The 20,882-nt window shown below is 37.1% G+C and overlaps 1 protein-coding gene and 1 long non-coding RNA gene across 2 annotated transcripts in view; one reads left to right on the forward strand and one right to left on the reverse strand.

The window, feature by feature from the left end:
• LOC140149086 (uncharacterized) overlaps nucleotides 1–20,458 on the reverse strand; it is a 99,303-nt gene extending 78,845 nt beyond the window's left edge. The window contains 3 exon segments of the mRNA XM_072171248.1: nucleotides 635–835; nucleotides 6,025–6,096; nucleotides 20,264–20,458. Of these exon segments, the coding sequence (XP_072027349.1) occupies nucleotides 635–660 (26 nt within the window). The 5' untranslated portion in view covers nucleotides 661–835; nucleotides 6,025–6,096; nucleotides 20,264–20,458.
• On the forward strand, nucleotides 12,140–15,151 carry LOC140147769 (uncharacterized). The gene is made up of 3 exons (XR_011858405.1): nucleotides 12,140–12,450; nucleotides 12,888–12,986; nucleotides 14,223–15,151. It is a non-coding gene; the product is annotated as an uncharacterized lncRNA (long non-coding RNA).
• Nucleotides 20,459–20,882: the final 424 nt, after the last annotated feature.

Genomic DNA, 20,882 nt, shown 5'->3' on the forward strand with positions numbered 1-20,882 from the left:
GGGGCCGTAGTGGTCAGCGACAACCTGTAAAGTGTGCTGAGGCTTGTGGATCAACGTCTAGGCGTTGTGCCTGTGCGTAGCGCACTATAAATCAATGCGCTTTTATTATCTACACTCGCAAAACAGCCATTACAATAAATTACTGTAACAAAAGCGTACTTTCTCGATGTTGACAAAGCGCAACTGACAACGCATATGACATGTATTGCAGTGAAATTAACAATGCATATGATGTGTAAAGCACACATGTATACTAGGATTCACAAAGGTTGACAGCAAAATAGCATAATTATATTGACACAATGTGACCAATCACATCACAACAGTTGCCTCAAAAAATAGTGGTGGCGGTCCCAGACAGATTGTTCAAAGATATGAGACAATTTAAAAAAAATTCAGCCTACAAATGTACTTTCCAAGTTGACCTCAAATGACCTTTGACTGTTAAACTTTAAACATGGGTGACATGTGGGGGCAAGACATATTTGGCAAGCTCAAAAGGGAGGGAAAAGTATTTTCTGACAATTCAAAAGAGGGGCCCCAAGTAAATTTGGACCCATAATTCAGACATTTTACCATACTTAGCCCCGGCACATGCTAATCAGCCTGTTCAGCACACATACATACTACTAACCTGCTTGTTGGACCCATGTGCTTCATCCGTACTCTCGGTGTCTGTTGTTTGTCCGCCACTGGCTACAGCTTGATCTGACTCGGGAGCAAATGCATTTTCCTCAGCTGCTTTTGCAGGGATGATAAGGTTATCACTGACCTGCGGTTGAGGTGTATCAGTCGGAGGATTAGGAGTACCGGATGGTGTGCTGTCAGGTGTTGGCTAATTAGGGATATAAGAAATGAAGAGGATGAGATAAATAAGAATGTCAATTATCATCACACATCAAATGTTGCTCTATGAGACACCTGTTGGGTAAAAGTTACAAAATTTAACACTGAAACACTAAATGGAAGTTACAACAGGATTTTACTTTGATAAAAAGTTTTGTGATAAAGCATTAGGTCGCATGTCATGAATTGGTCATCTTTTGTGTAACATGATGTAAAATGAGAAAAATATCACTAATTTTGATTCAATTCAACGTAACTTTTAATGAATACATTTTCGACCATTATAAGTATATATTTCTGGAAAGCTTATATTACAAGGATGCCAAATCAACACAGTATAACATCATAATACAGGGTGGGTAAGAAATGTACAGGGTGAAACAACAACAAAATTAACATTTTTCTTGTCACGGCCGAACTCCAAATTGTCCTTTTCTGAAAGTTATGTAGCTCAAAATAAATATGGATTCATAAAGTCATTGCATGGGTCCTTCAAACAAATTAGGAAGAAAAAGTTTGGTATCCCTTGCATTTAACATACAGGGTGGTCAAAAATTGTAAAATAATTTTACAATTTTTATGACATTTATCAATCAAAATTTTTTCCTCCATTTCTGGCACTAAAACTAATAGCATAATTGAATTCCTCATCAAATTTCCTTAAAAATAGGTGTACTTTTGAATAAGCAGGGTGACTTGGGCAAGAGATAGTCCATTTAGAAAGGTCGGAGCATAATATGCACTTTGCATAGTAACATATAGGGAAACTGTCTTAATTAGCATTTAATTAGGTAATTTATTAGTTGCATCTTTTGTTACAGTTGATCTACTATGATGTAGATCTACAATCCAGGATGATATATTTGCAATTTGAGGTCCATGCTAGTTGTACTTTTTAAGATACAAAGGTTTGAAGTTTGCCAGATTTTCACAATTTTGTGTATAACCCTATGGGGCTCCCCGACCCGGCTGCTCCATTGACACATATTTACATATTGAGGTATAAATCTCAAAGTTTTTGTCTAATTGACTTGGGAGTTTTTGTATTTGAAAAAGAACATAATTATCTACAAAATGACACCAAACTTTCTACAATAGGTATTATACTTTTAGAATAAACCTAACTTGAAGTGTGACAAAAGCGTTTTCATGTTACGGCTGCTCCATTTTTGGGTGACCTATTTGTGACATGCGACCATTAGGCCTATGATCTGGATTTGATAATGTTTCATCAGCTCTTAAATCCGAACTATTTATCATTAGAAATGATGGGAGTTCTGGTTGATTAACCCTAACCATACTAAACATCACAAAACAGTCATATGGTTGTGGAAAGCTTGGCCGGGCAAGCTACACCTGCGTGGCAAGGTAGGCCCGTGCACATGTCTGGCACCCGAGAATAAATAGGTTTCTCTTCTTCTTCTTTCTTTTTCCTTCCTTCTTTCCTTCCCTTGCCAAAAAGCAAGGCATTAGGGTTAATTTCAGAATGGCCAAGGAGGTGGTGGTGGAGGCTGTGACATTTGTGTAGTAACAGAAGGCACAGAGCTGCACTCATATTGTCCATACATTTGTCCATGAAAGGCATGAGTGAAGCAGTACATAAGCTCTAGTTTTAGGTCAAAGGTGGGGGCCAAAGGTCACAGGTCATTTGAGGTCAGTTTCAAAAATGAAGTAAATCTATAAAGTATGTCCTATAAAGCATGGTAGGGGTAAAGGTTAAAAGATGACTTGAACAAAGTCATTAAAGACAATTACCCCTTTTTAAAATGAGTAATACATGTATTAATTGACTTGGCCAATAAAAAAAGATGTTGGACTTGTGAGACTGGGTTCTTAGCTTTTACATTTATAATTTTACATTGTTAGGCTAAAAAAATATTAGGTTTTTCTCTTAAACTGTCAAACCCATTATTATGTGGCGCGTGCATCTCTACAATGTATGTGCTGGGCATTATTTACATGCTTTTTAACAGCCCAGAACAAAGAAAGTAGGCTAAAAACACAGTAAAAACCAACAAAAAAACAAACAAGCACATAACTATTTGCAAAATGTTTGAGAGGCAACCTTTTTGTTGTGTTTAGCCTTGGCATATTTTTTTTTATTGGTATTGGGAGGGGTTTTTTAGTTATCAAAAAAAAAAAGTAAGAAATTTAACCAAGATGATTTCAAAGTTAATAAGACCTGTTAGAAAACATAAGCCTGTGTAGTTAAAGTCACTAAATCTTTTAAAACAAAGGCAAAGTGATAACTTCCAAATCAAACTGATAATTCAAAGGCCTGCCTAAAAAAATGAGGGCAGGTACAGTATTGGCTGTAAGACATTTTTTATGCATAGCATTATCAGCTTGCTCTGCTTGATTTTTGTTACATTTGCACATTTTACTGTATGGCTTATTCCATGAAGTTGGGACACATTACAAATTGGGAGAATTTTATAGTATAAATGCAGTTTAATATTTCTTATATGAACCTTTTCTCCTCAGTTGATATTTTCTAAATAGATATGAAGTTTAACTTTCATGTAAAAGTTACTTGAAAATTGTACCTATTATATTTTTATTTTTACGGGCCATTAAGTGGTTGGTGTCCAGCACTTTTTAGGGCAAAAAATGTGACATAGAAAAAAAAGCAAGTATCACGGAATACAAATAATTTCAATTGTAACATCAAACAGTCACAGTTTTACATAATATTACATGAATTAATGTTGGTAGTAACTAAAAAGTACATTTAAACAAAACAGAAACAAGTCAATTAAAATGTATGGGATGTCAAAAATGAGCTTCCCGATGCTACATGCGGTGTCCAGAAAAATAAGTGTAGCATCGGTATAACAGCTCACCCACAGCACATACATGTATCATTCAAATCAATTTGTTTTGTGTTTTTATTGATGTAAACGTGTTTATAGGAAATTTGACCAGCATTTGTGCCTAAGCTCTCAGTCGTTTTAAAATTTCATGAGAAAATGTCACTGTGGTGTCCACGTGTAGCATCGGGAGATTTCAAACCATTATACTTGCTTACAGCAAGGTCAGTACACATACTGACATGAATGGACTTATTTTAAGATGTGACTGGGTAGGGTTTTTCAAGGGAACTTGATTTGAGGAGCTGCTATTTTACCAAAGAGTAAATATTTTGAAAAAATGGTGCGGTGTCCATGTAGCATCGGGATGTAGCATCGTGATCAAAGTATAGCATTGGGAAGCAAACAGTTAAAATTTATGTAATTTCTTCTTATATTTTGAAACTAGATGACAAACAACTAAACATATTAACTTTTGAGGGCAGGCAAACATTGTAAAATATTTATGTGTTCAATACAAATTTTTATGCACTATCAGACACGGTGTCCATGTAGCATCGGTACACAGTTTTGTCAGTTTATGTATTCACCAGTTTTTAGGTATCCTTGTTTTATTTTTTTTTTTTTTTTTAATGTCCGTAGGCCCAAAGATAATTTTTAAATAACTTTACCACAAAGTATGATTACTTCTTGTGCAAAACTCACAATCCTACTGATTCTATACAGGACACGGTGTCCAAGTAGCATCGGTAGAATTATGTTGAATTTTTGCAACAAAGGCAAGTTTTTTTTTACTTCTAGTTTCAAAATAAACTACCAGCTGTGAATCTAATACTTTCTGAACCATCCTAGGTAGCTGCAAATATATTCCTTGTGAATTTTAGATACAAAAAGAAATCAAACATAATTTTGAATAGATTTACCTGTCATCCTTCATTTTTGATGCCTCATAACTTTTGTTTCTGATTTAAGATAGTGTAATTGGTAATATTATGCGAATTTGCCATGGTAGGACATCATAAAAAGTATTTTATTAAGACATGTTATGGACAGTATGTTTAAAATAGAGAGAGCTAGTATAAAATGGTGTCCATGTAGCATCGTGATATTTGCCTCGACTACTGAACAACAAAACACTTCCACAGAAATTCTGTACTTTCCAATGTAAAAAGATCACTTTTTTGTTGAAGTATGATAGTTGAAGTAACTAAAACACACATTACATTTAGAATTAAGTCATTTTGAAATTTTGACCCTTATGTCACACTTTGTGCCCCAACTTCATGGAGTTAGCCGTATTTAAGTCTATGGTATAAAATTGCTACACATTTCTAAAATTGTGTAGCAAAGTGATCAAAATTGAGTAGCATTTTGCAGTTTTTATTAAATTATTTACAGTTTAACACAAGGTAAAACGAAACTGCTTCATTATCCAGTCTAGATTATCACAATTTTACAATAAATTAATTATAGCCTCTGAAATATTTCACACTTATTTATGGATATACTAAAATTAACAAAATTACAAATTACGATATCATTCAATCATGTCTAAATTTGATGTTTTATTTGATTGTAAATTCATTCTTAGTGTCCGAAATAAGGAAAATATGGAGGTTGTCCCGAGGATAACTAAAGCATGAATTCTGCTTGTCCTCAAAACATTTTGGTTGTCCCAAAAATATAAATGTCATGTTTTTGAGGGCAAAGAATCCAAATAATGGTTGTCCAGGGGATAAGTACACAGCTCAATATGGTTGTCCCCAGTGATTTTTGGACAAGAGGACAAGAGGTTAAGTGCTTATTTTGAACACTGCTTATATGGTATCCATTCATTGATTTATTCATTCATTTTTTCATGATTCATTACATACATACATACATTAAATTCTTATAAGGCGCAATATCCAGTATGATCAAGGCGCCATACAAAATACAACAAATAATACCACATGAAATATAATACAAAGCAAAAATACAAATTCAGATTAAAACAAATGAGTTTTCAAGAGTTTTTTGAAAACTGCAATTGAGCCGGCATTTCTTACATGCTGCGGAAGTGAGTTCCAAAGTGATGGGCCTGCAACAGAGAAGGCTTGTTCACCTATACATTTCTTACTAAATGGTATTGCAAGAAGAGTCTTGTCTGTTGCAGACCGTGTAACGAACCGTTGAAGGGCGATTTATGTGAGCAAGAAAGTTGGCAAGATATTCAGGACCACAGTCATTGAGACATTTGTAAACATGAAGACATATCTTAAATTGAATACGTTTTGTGACCGGTAACCAGTGCATTCAATCCCTCACTCATCCTAATGAATGAATGAATGAATGAATGAATGAATGAATGAATTCTTTTGTTCATTACCTGTGCTCTCCTTGAATTCAGAGAATCTCTGGGTGGTGTAGAGCCATCCTGATCACCTGGTGATGTTTCATCCTAGACAGGAAAAACCAAGAGGAATTGAATTGGATAATATTATAACCAGTTAACAAGTATCTATTTTGATCATTTTAATAGTGATAGGCTGTATAAGGGTGTAGTTGCAAACAGCTTAGGGTACCAGCTTATTTGATGCAGCTTGTTGTTCTGAGTAATTTGACACCAATTTTATTGAAATCGGCCAAAAATTGAGACAGTGCCGGCCAAATAACGACACACAAGGGGGGGGGGGCAGATTTGACCCCTATTTTCTAGTTTTAAGGGAATTTTATCACATTAAGGATTATGTAATGCATTTTTGGTATCTACTTACATAGTTTTAGGTCCAGGAAGGTCATTTATGCACTTTGTGTCAAATGAAACTTTTAGGGTCCTTAAAATTAACGGTTTTGGGTAAAATTAGGCTGTGAGGGCGCTTTACCTTTTAGCGACACCTTTCGCAACCATTTTTTATTTTTAAGTTAATCATACTAGATATAATCATCAATCATCCATATTCTGAAATTTTCAGCCATTTATCACATTTGGTGTGGCCGTGGCGCTAATTTTTAATACAGGGGTAACCTGCCCATAGCAATATACAGGGGTCAACGAACTTTGTATCACATGTAAGTCAATGGAAGCGTCTCTACACATTTTCAAATGGGTACCACGCACAAGTGAAATAAGGTTGAGAGTTCAAATTTGGACAGATGCTGTTATATATCAGTAACTTTGATTTGATAATAAGAAATGATACAATTTTAGTAGGGGGCATACGTAACAGCTATTAGGCTGAACAGCGCCCTCACATCCTAAATTGGCTCATAAACTTGCATTAAAACATACGATTTGTGTAAAAATTGCATAAATATATCCAGGGGACCCAAAATCATGTAAATAATCATTAGAATCCAACAAACAGGCAAAGAAAATGCCCATAATTGTCAAAATAGTGAAAAATAGGGGGGTCCCAAGAAATCCCCCTTATGCGTAGTTTTTTGGCCGGCACTGTCTCATTTTTCAACCGATATTTTTTTAAAAGGTGTCAAAATGCTCAGGAGGATTACAAGCCTGGAAACAAGCAGGCGCCGAGCGATTTTTACCCTACGGTTACTGAGTTTTAACGCCTGGATCCAACCAAAATTACACGCCCAGGCGCCAGAGAAAATCTGTATTTTGCGCCCGGTATCAGTGCTCAGGAAATGGCCCAGTAAAACTTGTCAGGCAAGTTCATTTCCGCTCAAAATATTGGCCATTTCAATGTATTTTCAACAAAATGCAGTGCCAAATCTTATCTTTTACCTAATATTTCACCAATTTTCCTTGATATTTGCCTTCAGGGCTCATAATTTTGGCAGTATTTTGCCTTGTTTTCAGGTTAGGTGATCACCACGATCGCTAAACATGAAAGCGGCCATCTTGAATTTTGGCGACATTGTTTCTAGATATTTAAAATTTTCCTAAAATCACGAAATAAAAGGCCAAATTGAATTTAAAAAAAATGAATAAAAAAAAATGAATAAAATAAAATAAAATAAAATAAAATAAAATAAAATAATAAAATAAAATAAAATAAAATAAAATAAAATAAAATAAAATAAAATAAAATAAAATAAAATATAAATTAAAAATAAAATAAAATAAAATAAAATATAAAAAATAATTTAAAAAAAATAATAAAATAAGACTCAACTGGTCTGTTCAGATATAATAACATTCATTGTATAACTTGTTATTTGTTAACTTGTGACAATAATTAATAATATAATAAGTTAAATAACAAATAACATGGATCTAAAAGTCTCAGGTGAGCATCGAAAGCTGTAGAAATAACAAAAATAAGCATTTTGATACTTTAAGAAAAATGACTCCTGGCTCTTTAAAATGGCTCCTGGTTCACTAGAAAATTACAGGACCAGGAGCCGCTTTTCCAAATGTTTGGCTCCTGGTTCAGACCGACTTATTTCCAGGCCTGGAGGATTATCTGCTTCAATTCAGCTGGTACCCTAAGCTTTTTGAAACATCACCCTTTTTTTTGGGCTGTACAGCCTATCACTAATTTTAAGTAAGGGAAACTCCTCTTGCTTCAATGAGAAACAAACAGCAATTAATAAGCAAGTGTACATGGGTATGCATGCGAGTTCGCAAGTGTAGGTAATCAGTCGGGAAGCCAGTTCACGATTTCGAGCAAATCTTAAACATGGACGTAGCCCCTTGCCGAACTTCGCCCCTTTGTTCAGAGTCGAGGCTGTTTTGGCGCCTTAAATAGAGGGCGGTAGTTTTACTACTATAGTTCAGGTCAAAAATAACCAATCGACGCGGAACTTTCAGAATCGGATCGCCATATAAGGATACAGCTTATGAATAATTATAGTTCATTTCTAAGGCAGTAACCGCATCCCCGAGCACTGATTAGTGGCCCGCATGCAGGTGAGTTTTTGATTTGTCTCTTTTATTTACCTTTTTCCTAATCTGCCACAGGTCGTTTAGCGTGTGTCAGTACTATGATTTATTGAAATTTTGATTGAAACATGTCTTAATTTACGAATTCTTAAAATATTTTCGCCGGACGCCTCGCAAAAAATGAAATAATTGGCTGTTACTGAGGCTTATCTGTGAAATGACTAGGGTGGCGAATTTTGCACCACTGCGCACACACAAAATTATACTTTGCGTATAAAAACATGAACATGATGAAACTTTTTCCTAATCTGCCACAGGTCGTTTAGCGTGTGTCAGTACTATGATTTATAGAAATTTTGATTGAAACATGTCTTAATTTACGAATTCTTAAAAATTTTACGCGGACGCCTCATGAAAAATGAAATAATTGGCTGTTACTGAGGCTTGTCTGTGGCTACCGTGAAATGACTAGCATGACTAGGGGTGACGAATTTTGCACCACTGCGGCGCACAAACAAATTTTAATGTGCGTATAAAAACATGAAATGCATCCAGTTTGTATGGAATACGAATTCAGCTTGTGCTTTTATAAATTATCCTCGATCGTGAATATAAATTTGCGATGAACGTCGATGAATTATTCGTTTTCAGTGACTTGCATTTGCAAGTTGCACAATGAATGTGCATGACTTTTCATGCAACTATTGCAAGCATAAATATGAATAATGGATGGAATCAGGGCTGTCAACTCACGCATTGGGTCACTTTCTCACGGTCTCACGCCAAGGTATTAATCTCACGCCTAGGACTAGGTACTAGGTAGTAAATCTCACGCAAAATTAGTAAACTCTCACGCATCGTCATGAATAATTTGTTACTCCTACCCCCCCCCTTTTCACATTCTCGGCGCCGTGGCTCAAATAATCATGGTACAAAATGAACATCGGCGTCGGCAAATCCCGGTACGTCTCTGTCTCACGCCAAGCAATTCCAAAAAGTCGACAGCCCTGGATGGAATTGAATGTTGCTTATTTGCACGTTTTGGGTCAAGCTGGGAGAAAAATATCCCAGGTGGACCCAAAATATCGTATCACACACGCTAGACGATCGAAGTTATCGTAAAGCGGTTTCTCCCAGGTAGACTGTAAAATTTTGGTTGCCACAATGGCAATGCCACATTCGCCCACAAACGCCCAGGATTTTTAGCCAGGTGGACCCACGACAAGAATGCAATTAGGCCTCACGTGATCCGACCATGGCGATACACATGTGACGCAGTATAAATCATTGATTGTACAGCATTCATTCATAAATTTTGCAAGCACCGATGACTACAATATGGTTTGTCACTTGGCATCCAAATTAATTCACAGTCATAGGCCTACTCTCATATTCGTATTTATTAAAGTATTCTTGTTTTAGTTTGCAAAATACTTCCAAGTTTTCTACTTTCTTGAATTTGCGTCAACGTGTACACACACGATAAGCTTAAGCTTAGGCCTACATAGTTTGCCAGCCCATACAGCGCTCTATGACTATGTTTTCAGACTGAATAAATTATGAGATGTCATAGGATCAAATAATCCAACAAAGGATCACCCTGTCGAAGTGCCGGACATATACATGTTTTATGGATACTTTATTATTATTTGGTCCACAACCACAGAATTAAAGACAACAACCCGCCACGAAAAGTGGTGCCAATTTCTATTAGCCTAGGCTGTCTTTTCGATCAACAAGCGCCAGAGTGTGCAATGACACTCTGCAATGAATCTCCAGTTTGACCAATTCGGCCTTATTTGCAGGCCTACAAAATGTAATCAAAAAGAATTGAAATAGATGCTAGCGTGCATGCTATAGGCAAAATATCTTGACCAATCACCGTCCTTAGTTGAGCGATCGTGTTGTTCCACGAAAAGTACTGTGATGCAATGGTACACAGAAGAAAGTTTGCACATTCTCTCATGATGATCAAGAATTATTTACTTTGCCAAGACATTTTTGATGTATTTCTCGCTCTCATTTGACATTGCATTCGCACATGCACATGTACCGTAAGCTTACCATATGAAATATATGATTAGTTATTATATCCGGTTTATTATACTTTTAGAATTTGATTATCAAATCTAATGGTCCAGTGACCGTGCCTTGTGGCACACTAGATTCCCCTTCAACCCATTTTGAGCACTCTCAGTCGATCACAACACGCTATGCATTTTCTTTGCGTGAGAAACAACTCAATATTTTTGCATTTTTCTCAAAAATTATAGTGCATTGGGGATATGTATATTATAGGGGCAAGGACTGCAACTACTGCACTGGAAATTTTATGTCAGCATAGACAACCGTTGTGGAGTTACACTCAAAAATGAGGGAAAACCAATATTTGATCAATAAATCATTAACTACCTGCTTTGAGTTGCTGAATTTTCAGTACAGTAGTTGTAGTCCTTGCCCCTATAATATGCATATCTTTACTTGTCACCAATGTGCTATAATTTTTGAGAAAAATGCAAAAATAAGCACAAAATTGGCCAGGGGTGTAGTACCCCCTTAAAAGCATTCTCATGTGTGGCACCTTATCAGACGCTTTTTGTTGTCAAGCTCCAAAGCTTGTTTCAGTGTTGCAAGTTTTCCGGTTTTTGCCAGATTTCCGGTTTTTTTTTCTTAATCCGGATTTTTCCAGGGGGAATTTTTTTTTTTTTAAATAACATTTCTGGAAGTGGACTGGATGATGATATTTCACCATAAAATTAAAAAGAGCAACAAAAAAAAAAGGGGAGGGAGGGGGTTGATACCGTCATAGCCTATTCCCTGATCCCCAGCGTTCTCTAAAAAGATAGTGCTCCTGAACTTGTGCTAAAATTCAGTAGGCCTTTTTTTCTTTTTTAACATTGGCTCTAATTTCTGAAGACAATAGAAGTAAGTGACATTGACACACATTATTGCCTTGACATTTCAGGGAGAAGGTATTGTCTGATATACTGACTTGAGTCGCTCGATCATGGAACCTGATGATACACAAGCAAAGAAGACAACAGTGAGAGTGAAGCAAAGGACAGGATAATAGATGTGGAAATGCCTGACACACAGTTTGTAAGTATGCAGCAGTGGTGTAGTGATCCTATGGAGGGCACCAACCATGATTGGGGGTACACAAGCCATTTTGGCAATATTCCTGTGAGATTTCCCCCTTCCAGTATGCCCCTATGATGATAAGCCACAGAGGTGTAGGATTATCTTAGGGTGCTGAATTGCAGGAAAGTGGACATTTTCCAGGGTGAGGCAATTTTGTGAAAAGTGAAGTTTACAACAAATTTTGGACCAAAGCCCTCCCCCACCCGGGGGGGGGGTGGTAGATACATGTCTGTTATCATTTTTCATTTTGTTTCCTTGAATATTTGTGAGTCATCCAATCTCGTCCAGTATAAATCAGCGTGCGGGGTTGTAGAATTTTTAACAACTACCGAACTCCAATGTCTACATGTGCACTGTGCAGTCTAGCTAGTTGGTTGCTATGAGCACACCACATGTGGTAAAGAGCTGCTGTAAACTTGTGTAAAGAGGGATAACATGCTGTCATGTAGATGACTGCTAACTAGTATGAGGCATCGAAATTCATTCATATCAATCAATACCTATCCACAATTGCAATCAAAGGCAGGCTACATGTAGATCCATTGAATTGTTTTTGCATGTGCCGGTTTCGAAGTGCAGGATATTTGAAATTTATAAGCATTTTGTGATACAATTGGTTGTCATTGAAAAAAACAAAAACTTCAATGCACAATTATTTTCCGTACCATCCCTCCGCTTCACCTTACAGTCTACTTTTTTTTCAAATTAAACTTAGGGCATATCTGGCATTCTGGCTATTGTGGATGAACTTAAAGAAGGAGGATCATTGCATGCAGCTCACTACAGCAAAATGGTGCACATTCTAATCAAGAAATATGGATACAGGTAAGAAAATAATATGCAAAAAAAAGTAACACCAAACTAAGTAAGGTGTTTCCAGATATTTCAATATGTCTCAAAGCTGTCACGTTCGTTCATTTTGCGGTGCACATTCACTTTTTTGTTTGTTTCCACATTGGATTTAAAATCTTCATAAGCTTTGAGACATGTATATGTATGGAATTTTATTTCCTAAGTAATTGTATGATTAAGCCTGGTCAGAATGCTAGATGCTGGTTAACTAGGTGGTTGACCTGACCATCATTACCTATATGCTCCATGCTGTTTTTCCTGTCTGCCAGTCAAAAGTACTCAAAAGAGAATTAATTTCTTTCTCCCACTCCCAGGTTTGCAAATCTTTTATACCCAAATTTCTTTTGTCCAAACCAGTTTATTAAAAACAAGGTTAATTATTAAATTTTTTTTGTCATCTCTTTTTTCAGATGTGGATGAACAAAGTGTAAAAATGTGGTTCTGATAGCACTGCCTTTCATATTGCTACAGTGAAGAAAGGAATGGCATCTTTCATTGATTTTCAGCCAGTAAGTTTTATTCAATTACCGTACTGACGCGAGTATAGTCCCACCTTCGAGTAAAGTCCCACCCCCAAATTTTCGGCTTTGGAGTGTCCCAGGACCTAGACCTAAATGCTAGGATCATTCATGGTTGACCTAAAAAAAATATAAAAAATTCAAGATGTGTTGTATTTTTAATATGAAAATTGATACTTGACGTGAATACAATTTTTTTTTTTGAAATTGAGTATAGTCCCCCAATTTTGAAAAATGTTCACCCAAAAGCGGAGTGGGACTATACTCAAGCGTCAGTACGGTATGTGTATTAAAAGGAGCAGTACGTAAAATAACACATTGACTTCCTCTGTACTTTAATGTCAGAAATTACCACAGGTAGAATTTATTTTAATCTTGTGAGAATCCATTGGATTCTGAAATTTTACCAGAATCTGTAATGTTGACAAGAATCTCTTTGAATTCTCGTACATCTATTCAAGAAAATCCCTGCAAAGAATTTCATGGTTTCTAGGATTCTCTCTGAAATTATTAACCCTGATTTACTATAACTGAAATGAAATTTAATTGAAAAATAACAGGCAGATTTTCCCTAACTTTTTGACAAGGGCCCTTATTTCTACATCAGTGTGGTGCAACCCAAAACATACTGTGGAATAAATATTCAGGTTTGGGTAGAGGTACAAGTGTGAGTTGTTCCATTGACTATTTACTGGTACAAGTGTGAGAAATCAGTGAATTACACACTATGAAGGTGCAGTTGCCCTGCAAAATGACAGTTTGATAAACAAGAATTTCCAGTCACTTTTGTTTTATTTTTGATGTTTTATGTTTATAATCTTACCTGAATGTTTTTTCTATAAGGTTTTTGTTCGCGACCCATTTTCAAATGGTCTGCGACACAAAAAACTGTGACCCAGAATGGACCATTTGTAGAATCGATCTAGGCATTACCGCATACTTGTTGATTGTTAAATCCTTGACAGACACACACTTTTGAGGCCTGTTCACAAAGCATGGATATTAATTTTTCCATATTTTCATGGATATAAATGCAGCAAAAATAATAATTTTAAAACTAGCATGGAAAAGAGGGGGAGGGGCAAGGGAGTGATGGTAACTTAAGCCACGATTAAGAGTGATAAAGTGTTGGTGATTAGTCCCAGTAATGATACTACCCCTACCCCTTTTCGGGTCTCAAATACTGCATCATTTTATTTACTGGGGTATATTTATCATTTTTTACAGGCAAACCTACCACAATACTTGGATGCTCTCTCGCGGAAGAGACGACTGCCATTTGTTCTCATACTCGACCCACAGGATCTACCGTCGCCATTGTTGAAGGGGGTGGAGGGGCGGTTGTGCCCTAAACCAGGAGAGATTGCAGAGGGCATTGGACGTGTGTTTTCAGGTTTTTCACGTGCTAGACCAAGAGGTTGCCACATGTTTTACCACATGGGAATTCATACAGAAAGTTTTTATTTCAATACGTACAAAGAAAAAACAAACCTAAATATTGCAGTTAATGTAGCTGGTGAAGGGACTATAAATATTCTGTACTAGAAAAATACAAATCTGATACCATGTTATAAAAAATCAGATAGCACTTTCTGTGTACTTGTACAGTTGCTAACCTGAAGGATTGTGCACTTTTTAGTAGAAGCTTGAGAATTTCCACACATGAGATACAAGGTCAAATGTTGATTTTAAGATGTGGAGCCAAGAAGTGGGAGATGGGAGATGGTTAGCCCCCAGAAACCCTGAAATGGCCCCTGGTCCCATCTAAATTTCAGGTGACCAGGGGACACTTTTCTTCAGGAACTGGCCCCTGGTCACTATACCCAAAAATTCAATTCCATAGCCATTTTAAATGCATGATGAACTTATTCAGAACAAATATTGGCCCCTTGTTGATTAGAAGTGGCCCCTTGTTCCATGTTGAATGAAGTGAACCAGGGGCCATTTTATGTAAAAATTAGCCCATGGTTCATCATTTCTTATTTTCACCCTTGATCAGATCCTTTATTGAGCTATTCCAGTTGAAATCCATACACCCCCTCTGGAAGATATGACCGTAATCTCCCACACAGGGAGTGTTAATTTCAAATGGAGTTACCTCACCATCATTTTACAGATTTTGTCATAGGTAGAGCCTGTAATCTCACTGTACAAAAACTGTAATGCTTCAAATCAATTGCAAGCCCGGCTACCAGGGACCGGGGGCGTAGCGGGGAGATTACCAAAGGCAATTGTAATAATCCCGCTATGCCCGGGTATTGTCCTGGGTACCGGGGCACAAATTGTGGGTGAAACCCCCGGTACTGTCCCCGCCCATGCCAGCCGGGTTTCAAAGTGCTGTATTAATTTTCAATGTTTTTAATCAGCAAATCCAAAATGTATTTTCATAGCCCGCTACCGGGACGACTGATTGTACATCCGGGTACAGTCCCGGTACCGGGATGTACTTTCTGGTAATTTCAGGGTGACAGTCCCGGGTATTGTGTCTACAGTGCCCGGGTCCCTGGTAGCCAGGCTTGCAATTGACGGAAGCATAAAATCACATTTTATGGGATTTCTGTGAAAAAAAACTCCCTACATGTAGTGTTTCTGGATCTGGTATTAGGTCTTATGGCATCACAAGTCGTGTGTGTCTGTCAGCAATTGTGTGTACGTCAACAATTTGGTCTCATACATGTATGAACAGTTCAAATCCTATGATTATCCTATTGCAATCATTATTATGCTTTTAGAATCTTCCATCCTATACTTTACACATTTTTAAAAACCAATTATTCTGGATATCTGCCCTCAAACTGAAATTGGCGACCAATTACACCTGAACATGGAGGTCTCTGCATCAGCTTGCAGTCCACGATCACCATACATGTAGCGTATAGATATTGAAATACCATTTAGCGACCCCACTTTTAAGCGGTTACAGAATGTAAATCACATTTTTGACCAAAAAATCACATTTTTGAAGAAAAATTATATTTTTGATCAAAAATAACATTTGTGACCAAAAAATCACATTTTTGACCAAAAATCATATTTTTGACCAAAAAATCACACTTTTGAAGAAAAATTATATTTTTGATCATAAATCACATTTGTGACAAAAAATCACATTTTGACCAAAAATCATGTTTTTGACCAAAAATTAATTTTTTTATAAAAATCTGATTCTCAAAGCATAATAATGTTAAATTGTATGGGTCCAATTTTACGCTTTTCCAGACTTTTTTATAAATGCGTAGTCCCATGCCTGGTTTAAAAGATATCGTGCGGCTATCGCCTCGCACAATATCTTTGTGTATCACGCGTAAGGTGTAAAAATATAGTTGTGTGTTCGTATTTTGATAAATTGCCTCTTCTAAACAATAAAATGTTGGAATTATAATAAATGCAATTTCCAATTATAAAATACAATTTTATAATTGCAGTACACATTGCATGTTCTAATTAACAGAACTATATTACATGATTATACCGGTACTACAAAATAAACAGATGGACATCTGTGCAGGCAATTGTGTCCACCAGGCAAGCCCGTACGCACGGAGTGGGTGCTTCCCCCTAATTTTGGACAAATATACCAGAAGTCCCAAAATTTCAGAATTTGAGAGCGCAGCAAGCAAAAAAAGTATAAGGATTTTTACTTTTTACAAAAAGGTCCAAATTTTGGGAAGAAAGTCCACTTTTCACAAAATCGCACTTCCCCATTGAAAAAAAGTCCACTTTTTCAAAATCAGCACCCCAAACGTAATCCTAACCAGGTTGCAAATGGCTGTCACAGAATTAATCCCAATACTATAATTTTCATAAATGAACAGAGTGTCCTAAAAAGTAAAATGTTGTAAATTAACTCTGTTAAAGCTGTTGGACTGAATTGACCTCAGTGCAATATTGTATAAAAATAAAAATGCCCTACAAATAAATGTCTTGTAAGTTGTATTACTAAACTGTAGTCATTGTGTTTCATTAAAATGTACATTTCATTTGCAAGCAGTCAGATTTACTGCTGAAGTCAAATTTGACTACAATGAAGTCAAAGGGTAAAGGAATAACATGATATGGGGAAATGAGTAAATGATCCTATTTTGATATAAAATTGGATTGGTTTGCGCCGAATACACAAATTTATTGGTCTTTTTAAAATATTGGATGAGACATCTAGTCTAATATTTTAAAACTTGGCAAATCAGTAAATTTTGTATTGGGTGAAAAAACATACAATTTTATCATTATGTTTTCAGAATCTGTGGTCAAATGTGGTTTTTAGAGTATAAAGGTGCCAAATGTGTGTCAAAAATTGCTTGCACTTCCCGTTTGAGCTCCTTTTGACCTGCCAAAATTTGTTTGCCTCTTTTGGGTTGCCTCAAAAATTATTGTGCCCCCCCTAACGTATAATTCATAAATCTGTCAAAGAAACAAGGGTGGACCTTGAACCTAGCTTAACCACAGGCCCGTAGGCTTAGCCTAGCCCTCCCAAAGTGCAAATGCCAAAAATGTCGCATAGGCCTATATTTTAACCAAGCAGTCCAATTGCAACGTAGGCCTAGCCTAGCCCTCCCAAATTGCAAATGCCAAAAACGTTGCATAGGCCTATATTTTACCCAAACAGTCCATTTGCACCACATGCGCGTAGGCCTAGCCTAACCCTCCCAAAGTGCAAATGCCAAAAAACGTCGCATAGGCCTATATTTTACCCAAACAGTCCATTTGCACCACACGCCCGTGAGGCTAGCCTAACCCTCCCAAAGTGCAAATGCCAAAAAAAGCGTCAGCATAGGACTATATTTTACCCAAACAGTCCATTTGCACCACACGCCCGTGAGGCCTAGCCTAACCCTCCCAAAGTGCAAATGCCAAAAAAGCGTCGCATAGGACTATATTTTACCCAAACAGTCCATTTGCACCACACGCCCGTAGGCCTAGCCTAACCCTCCCAAAGTGCAAATGCCAAAAACGTCGCATAGGCCTATATTTTACCCAAACAGTCCATTTGCACCACATCACCCCGATAGGCCTAGCCTAACCCTCCCAAAGTGCAAATGCCAAAAACGTCGCATAGGCCTATATTTTACCCAAACAGTCCATTTGCACCACACGCCCGTATAGGCCTAGCCTAACCCTCCCAAAGTGCAAATGCCAAAAAAACGTCGCATAGGCCTATATTTACCCACACAGTTGATTTGCGAGGCAAAAAATTAGTTTCTTTGTGCCTTTTTGGTCAAAAAGGTCAAAATTTTGAACAAAAAGTCCACCTTTTCAAAATTCTCCCCCGGTCAACTTTTTCAAAATCACCCCGCCCCCCCAAAAAAAAAAATCCTGGTTACTGAGCCTGCTTAACCATTTACAAATTTGAAGAAGTCGGGAGAGAGCAGTGGCTTCATTTTCTTTTTTGACTAGATATTACCGGGTAGTGGATGGGGGTTGAATTAATTTCTTCTAAAGTGTGAATCCAGCACCAGTTTAAAAGGATCAGAATATTTTCCTGACAGCAAATTTAGTAGTATTATTTCGTATATATTTTTGACAAAGACAAAAATACTATGAGGGGTAATAGGCCTATAGCCTATAAACAGTTGACCTTATATTCTCACTTTTAGGGTAGGCCTATACATTTGTATAGTCAAAGTGACATGAACAAATCAAAAATACAGGCCTACTAATATTAACCCCTCCCGGTGCCGTTTACTTGAAAGTTGTAGGCATATTAGTATTAGGCTATAGCGGCCGTGAAAACAGTTAGCCCTAAGCCTACCTTGAATAGCCCAGTAGGCATATAGACCAGCCTACGTGGTCGTATCTTAGTAAAAAGTAAATTTATGAAATTCATACAACCTACTCCAACTCATACACGTCGCGTCGGGGGCTAAAATCGAGTTTTCAATGTACTTTTACGTGCGTCCAGAGAGGCCGTTTATATTTGGTGCTGTGCGCCCGTAATGTACTGAAAACAACAAGCTTCGCCCGTTCCGCCATTTTGTTTACGCTGCTGCAGGCCGACGGCGATATTTTGTCGGATATTAAATCTGCCACAGGTCGTATAGCGTGTTTTTATGCATTCCCCTTCACACACAAGTTAAGTACTGTATAAAACTACATTTTGATGAACAAATTAGTGATGGACGTGTTAACCGACAACTTATTACAAGGATTTTCCTGTGTTTTTAAGCGTCACTCACTGCAGCAACGGCCGATTTTGGCATAGTAAATCGCGCATTTTACCAAAACGCCATTGAATTCTTTCAATCTAATTCTTGAAATATCATCATTCAAATGTCCCTTACACAATAATTTCACTGAATTTCAGAGAATTATCTAGTAATTGAAGCATTCGATGCATTATTGAAGAGGTCACTTTCACTTGAATTTGCCGCCATTTCTGGCGAGTATGTCACGTGACAAAATCGTAAGGTCACGGGTCAAACGGCAACTGGCTTCCCGACTGTAATGCAACTGTTTATGGGTATGCACTTACACATGCAAGTGTTTATGGGTACAAACACACCTGCAAGTGTTTGAAAATATGATCTGTAGTATCCACAAATGGTCATGTTTTTTGAAGTGGGCACCCAAAAAAGGTGGTACTGTCACATTTTGCTCAATCATTTTGTCTTCTTATTCCTATATTTTAACTAAAATCCATCATGAACAAATGGTTTTGGTCTTATTATTTTGAGGAGAAATTATTTTATAATAACAAATACAATTGAACAATTTTACAAAAATGTATTAAAATTAAGTTAATTAGTCAGGGGTGGTGCTGGTAGAGGGAGCCGGTAGAGGAGGAGCTTTGTGTAAATCTAATGTGCATAATAATATAATTTATGCACTTTAGTGCCTAGTACTACTACTACCGTACTGACGCGAGTATAGTCCCCCCCCCCCACTTTTTTGGGTGAAAAATGACCAAAAATGGGGGGTGGGACTTTACACGAGGATTTGAAGTGTGATGTGTCCAGACTGGATTATATTATAAGCGCCATACCAGGACCACGAAAGTAATAAAAAATTAACTTTACTATATAAATTTGACAGCGTTAATGCATCGCGTATACGTCATGATACGTGCGCGACGTCAAGCGTGTGCATTGGACGGTTTTGGACCTTACGCAAAATTATACGCACTGGACAGGTAGCAGTAAGATTAATTTGTAAAAGGAAATCTGAATAACAGTATATGGTTACGGTATGGGTTCCCGGCCCTGAGGCTGTATTCTTAATCATGTAATAAGATTAAGAACCTAACGGAGCATGGGAGTGGGGGATCCACCCACCTGATTTGCAGGGCGATTCTGGGCCGGGCCGCCCGGACGCATTGGTGATTTGGCTGCATCGTCGGCGACTTTTTTCTTCAATTTCTTGAACATTTTGATGCTTCCTGTAAAATTCAGTTACTTTAACATATAAGCTACAAACAGTAGAAACGATTTTGCCATACGGCAAATTGTATCACTTCATGGATGCGTCCATTTTGTTTTTCCTCTCAAGGAATGATTCTAGATTCTAGAAATAAGAATCTTATAGAAATCTAAAAAGTATGTTTACTGCTCATAGAAAATGAACACTCTTATAGTGTTTACAATATCTAAATCATCGAATACCTTGTTTTGTTTAATTAGACTACATAAATTTGTATTGATTAATTTAATTAGATATAACTTTTTCAAGTAAAAAAAACCCAGTATTTTTATTACGCATGCGCCGGACACGTGGAGTCACTCTGCGGTGGATTTACGACTAATTTGTAGACTGATTATACTTGGGGGGAGGGGGCTTAAACTTAACACTATTACCATACGGGTATGCAGTACCGTACGCTTCTCGTAAAAGTTAAAGTATCCCCTTTTTTGGATTTCACAGCTCCGAAAGACACCCGGCCCATTCCATGTCAAC

The sequence above is a fragment of the Amphiura filiformis genome, chromosome 3, assembly GCF_039555335.1.
Source record: "Amphiura filiformis chromosome 3, Afil_fr2py, whole genome shotgun sequence".
In the NCBI taxonomy this organism is placed as follows: Eukaryota; Metazoa; Echinodermata; class Ophiuroidea; order Amphilepidida; family Amphiuridae; genus Amphiura; species Amphiura filiformis.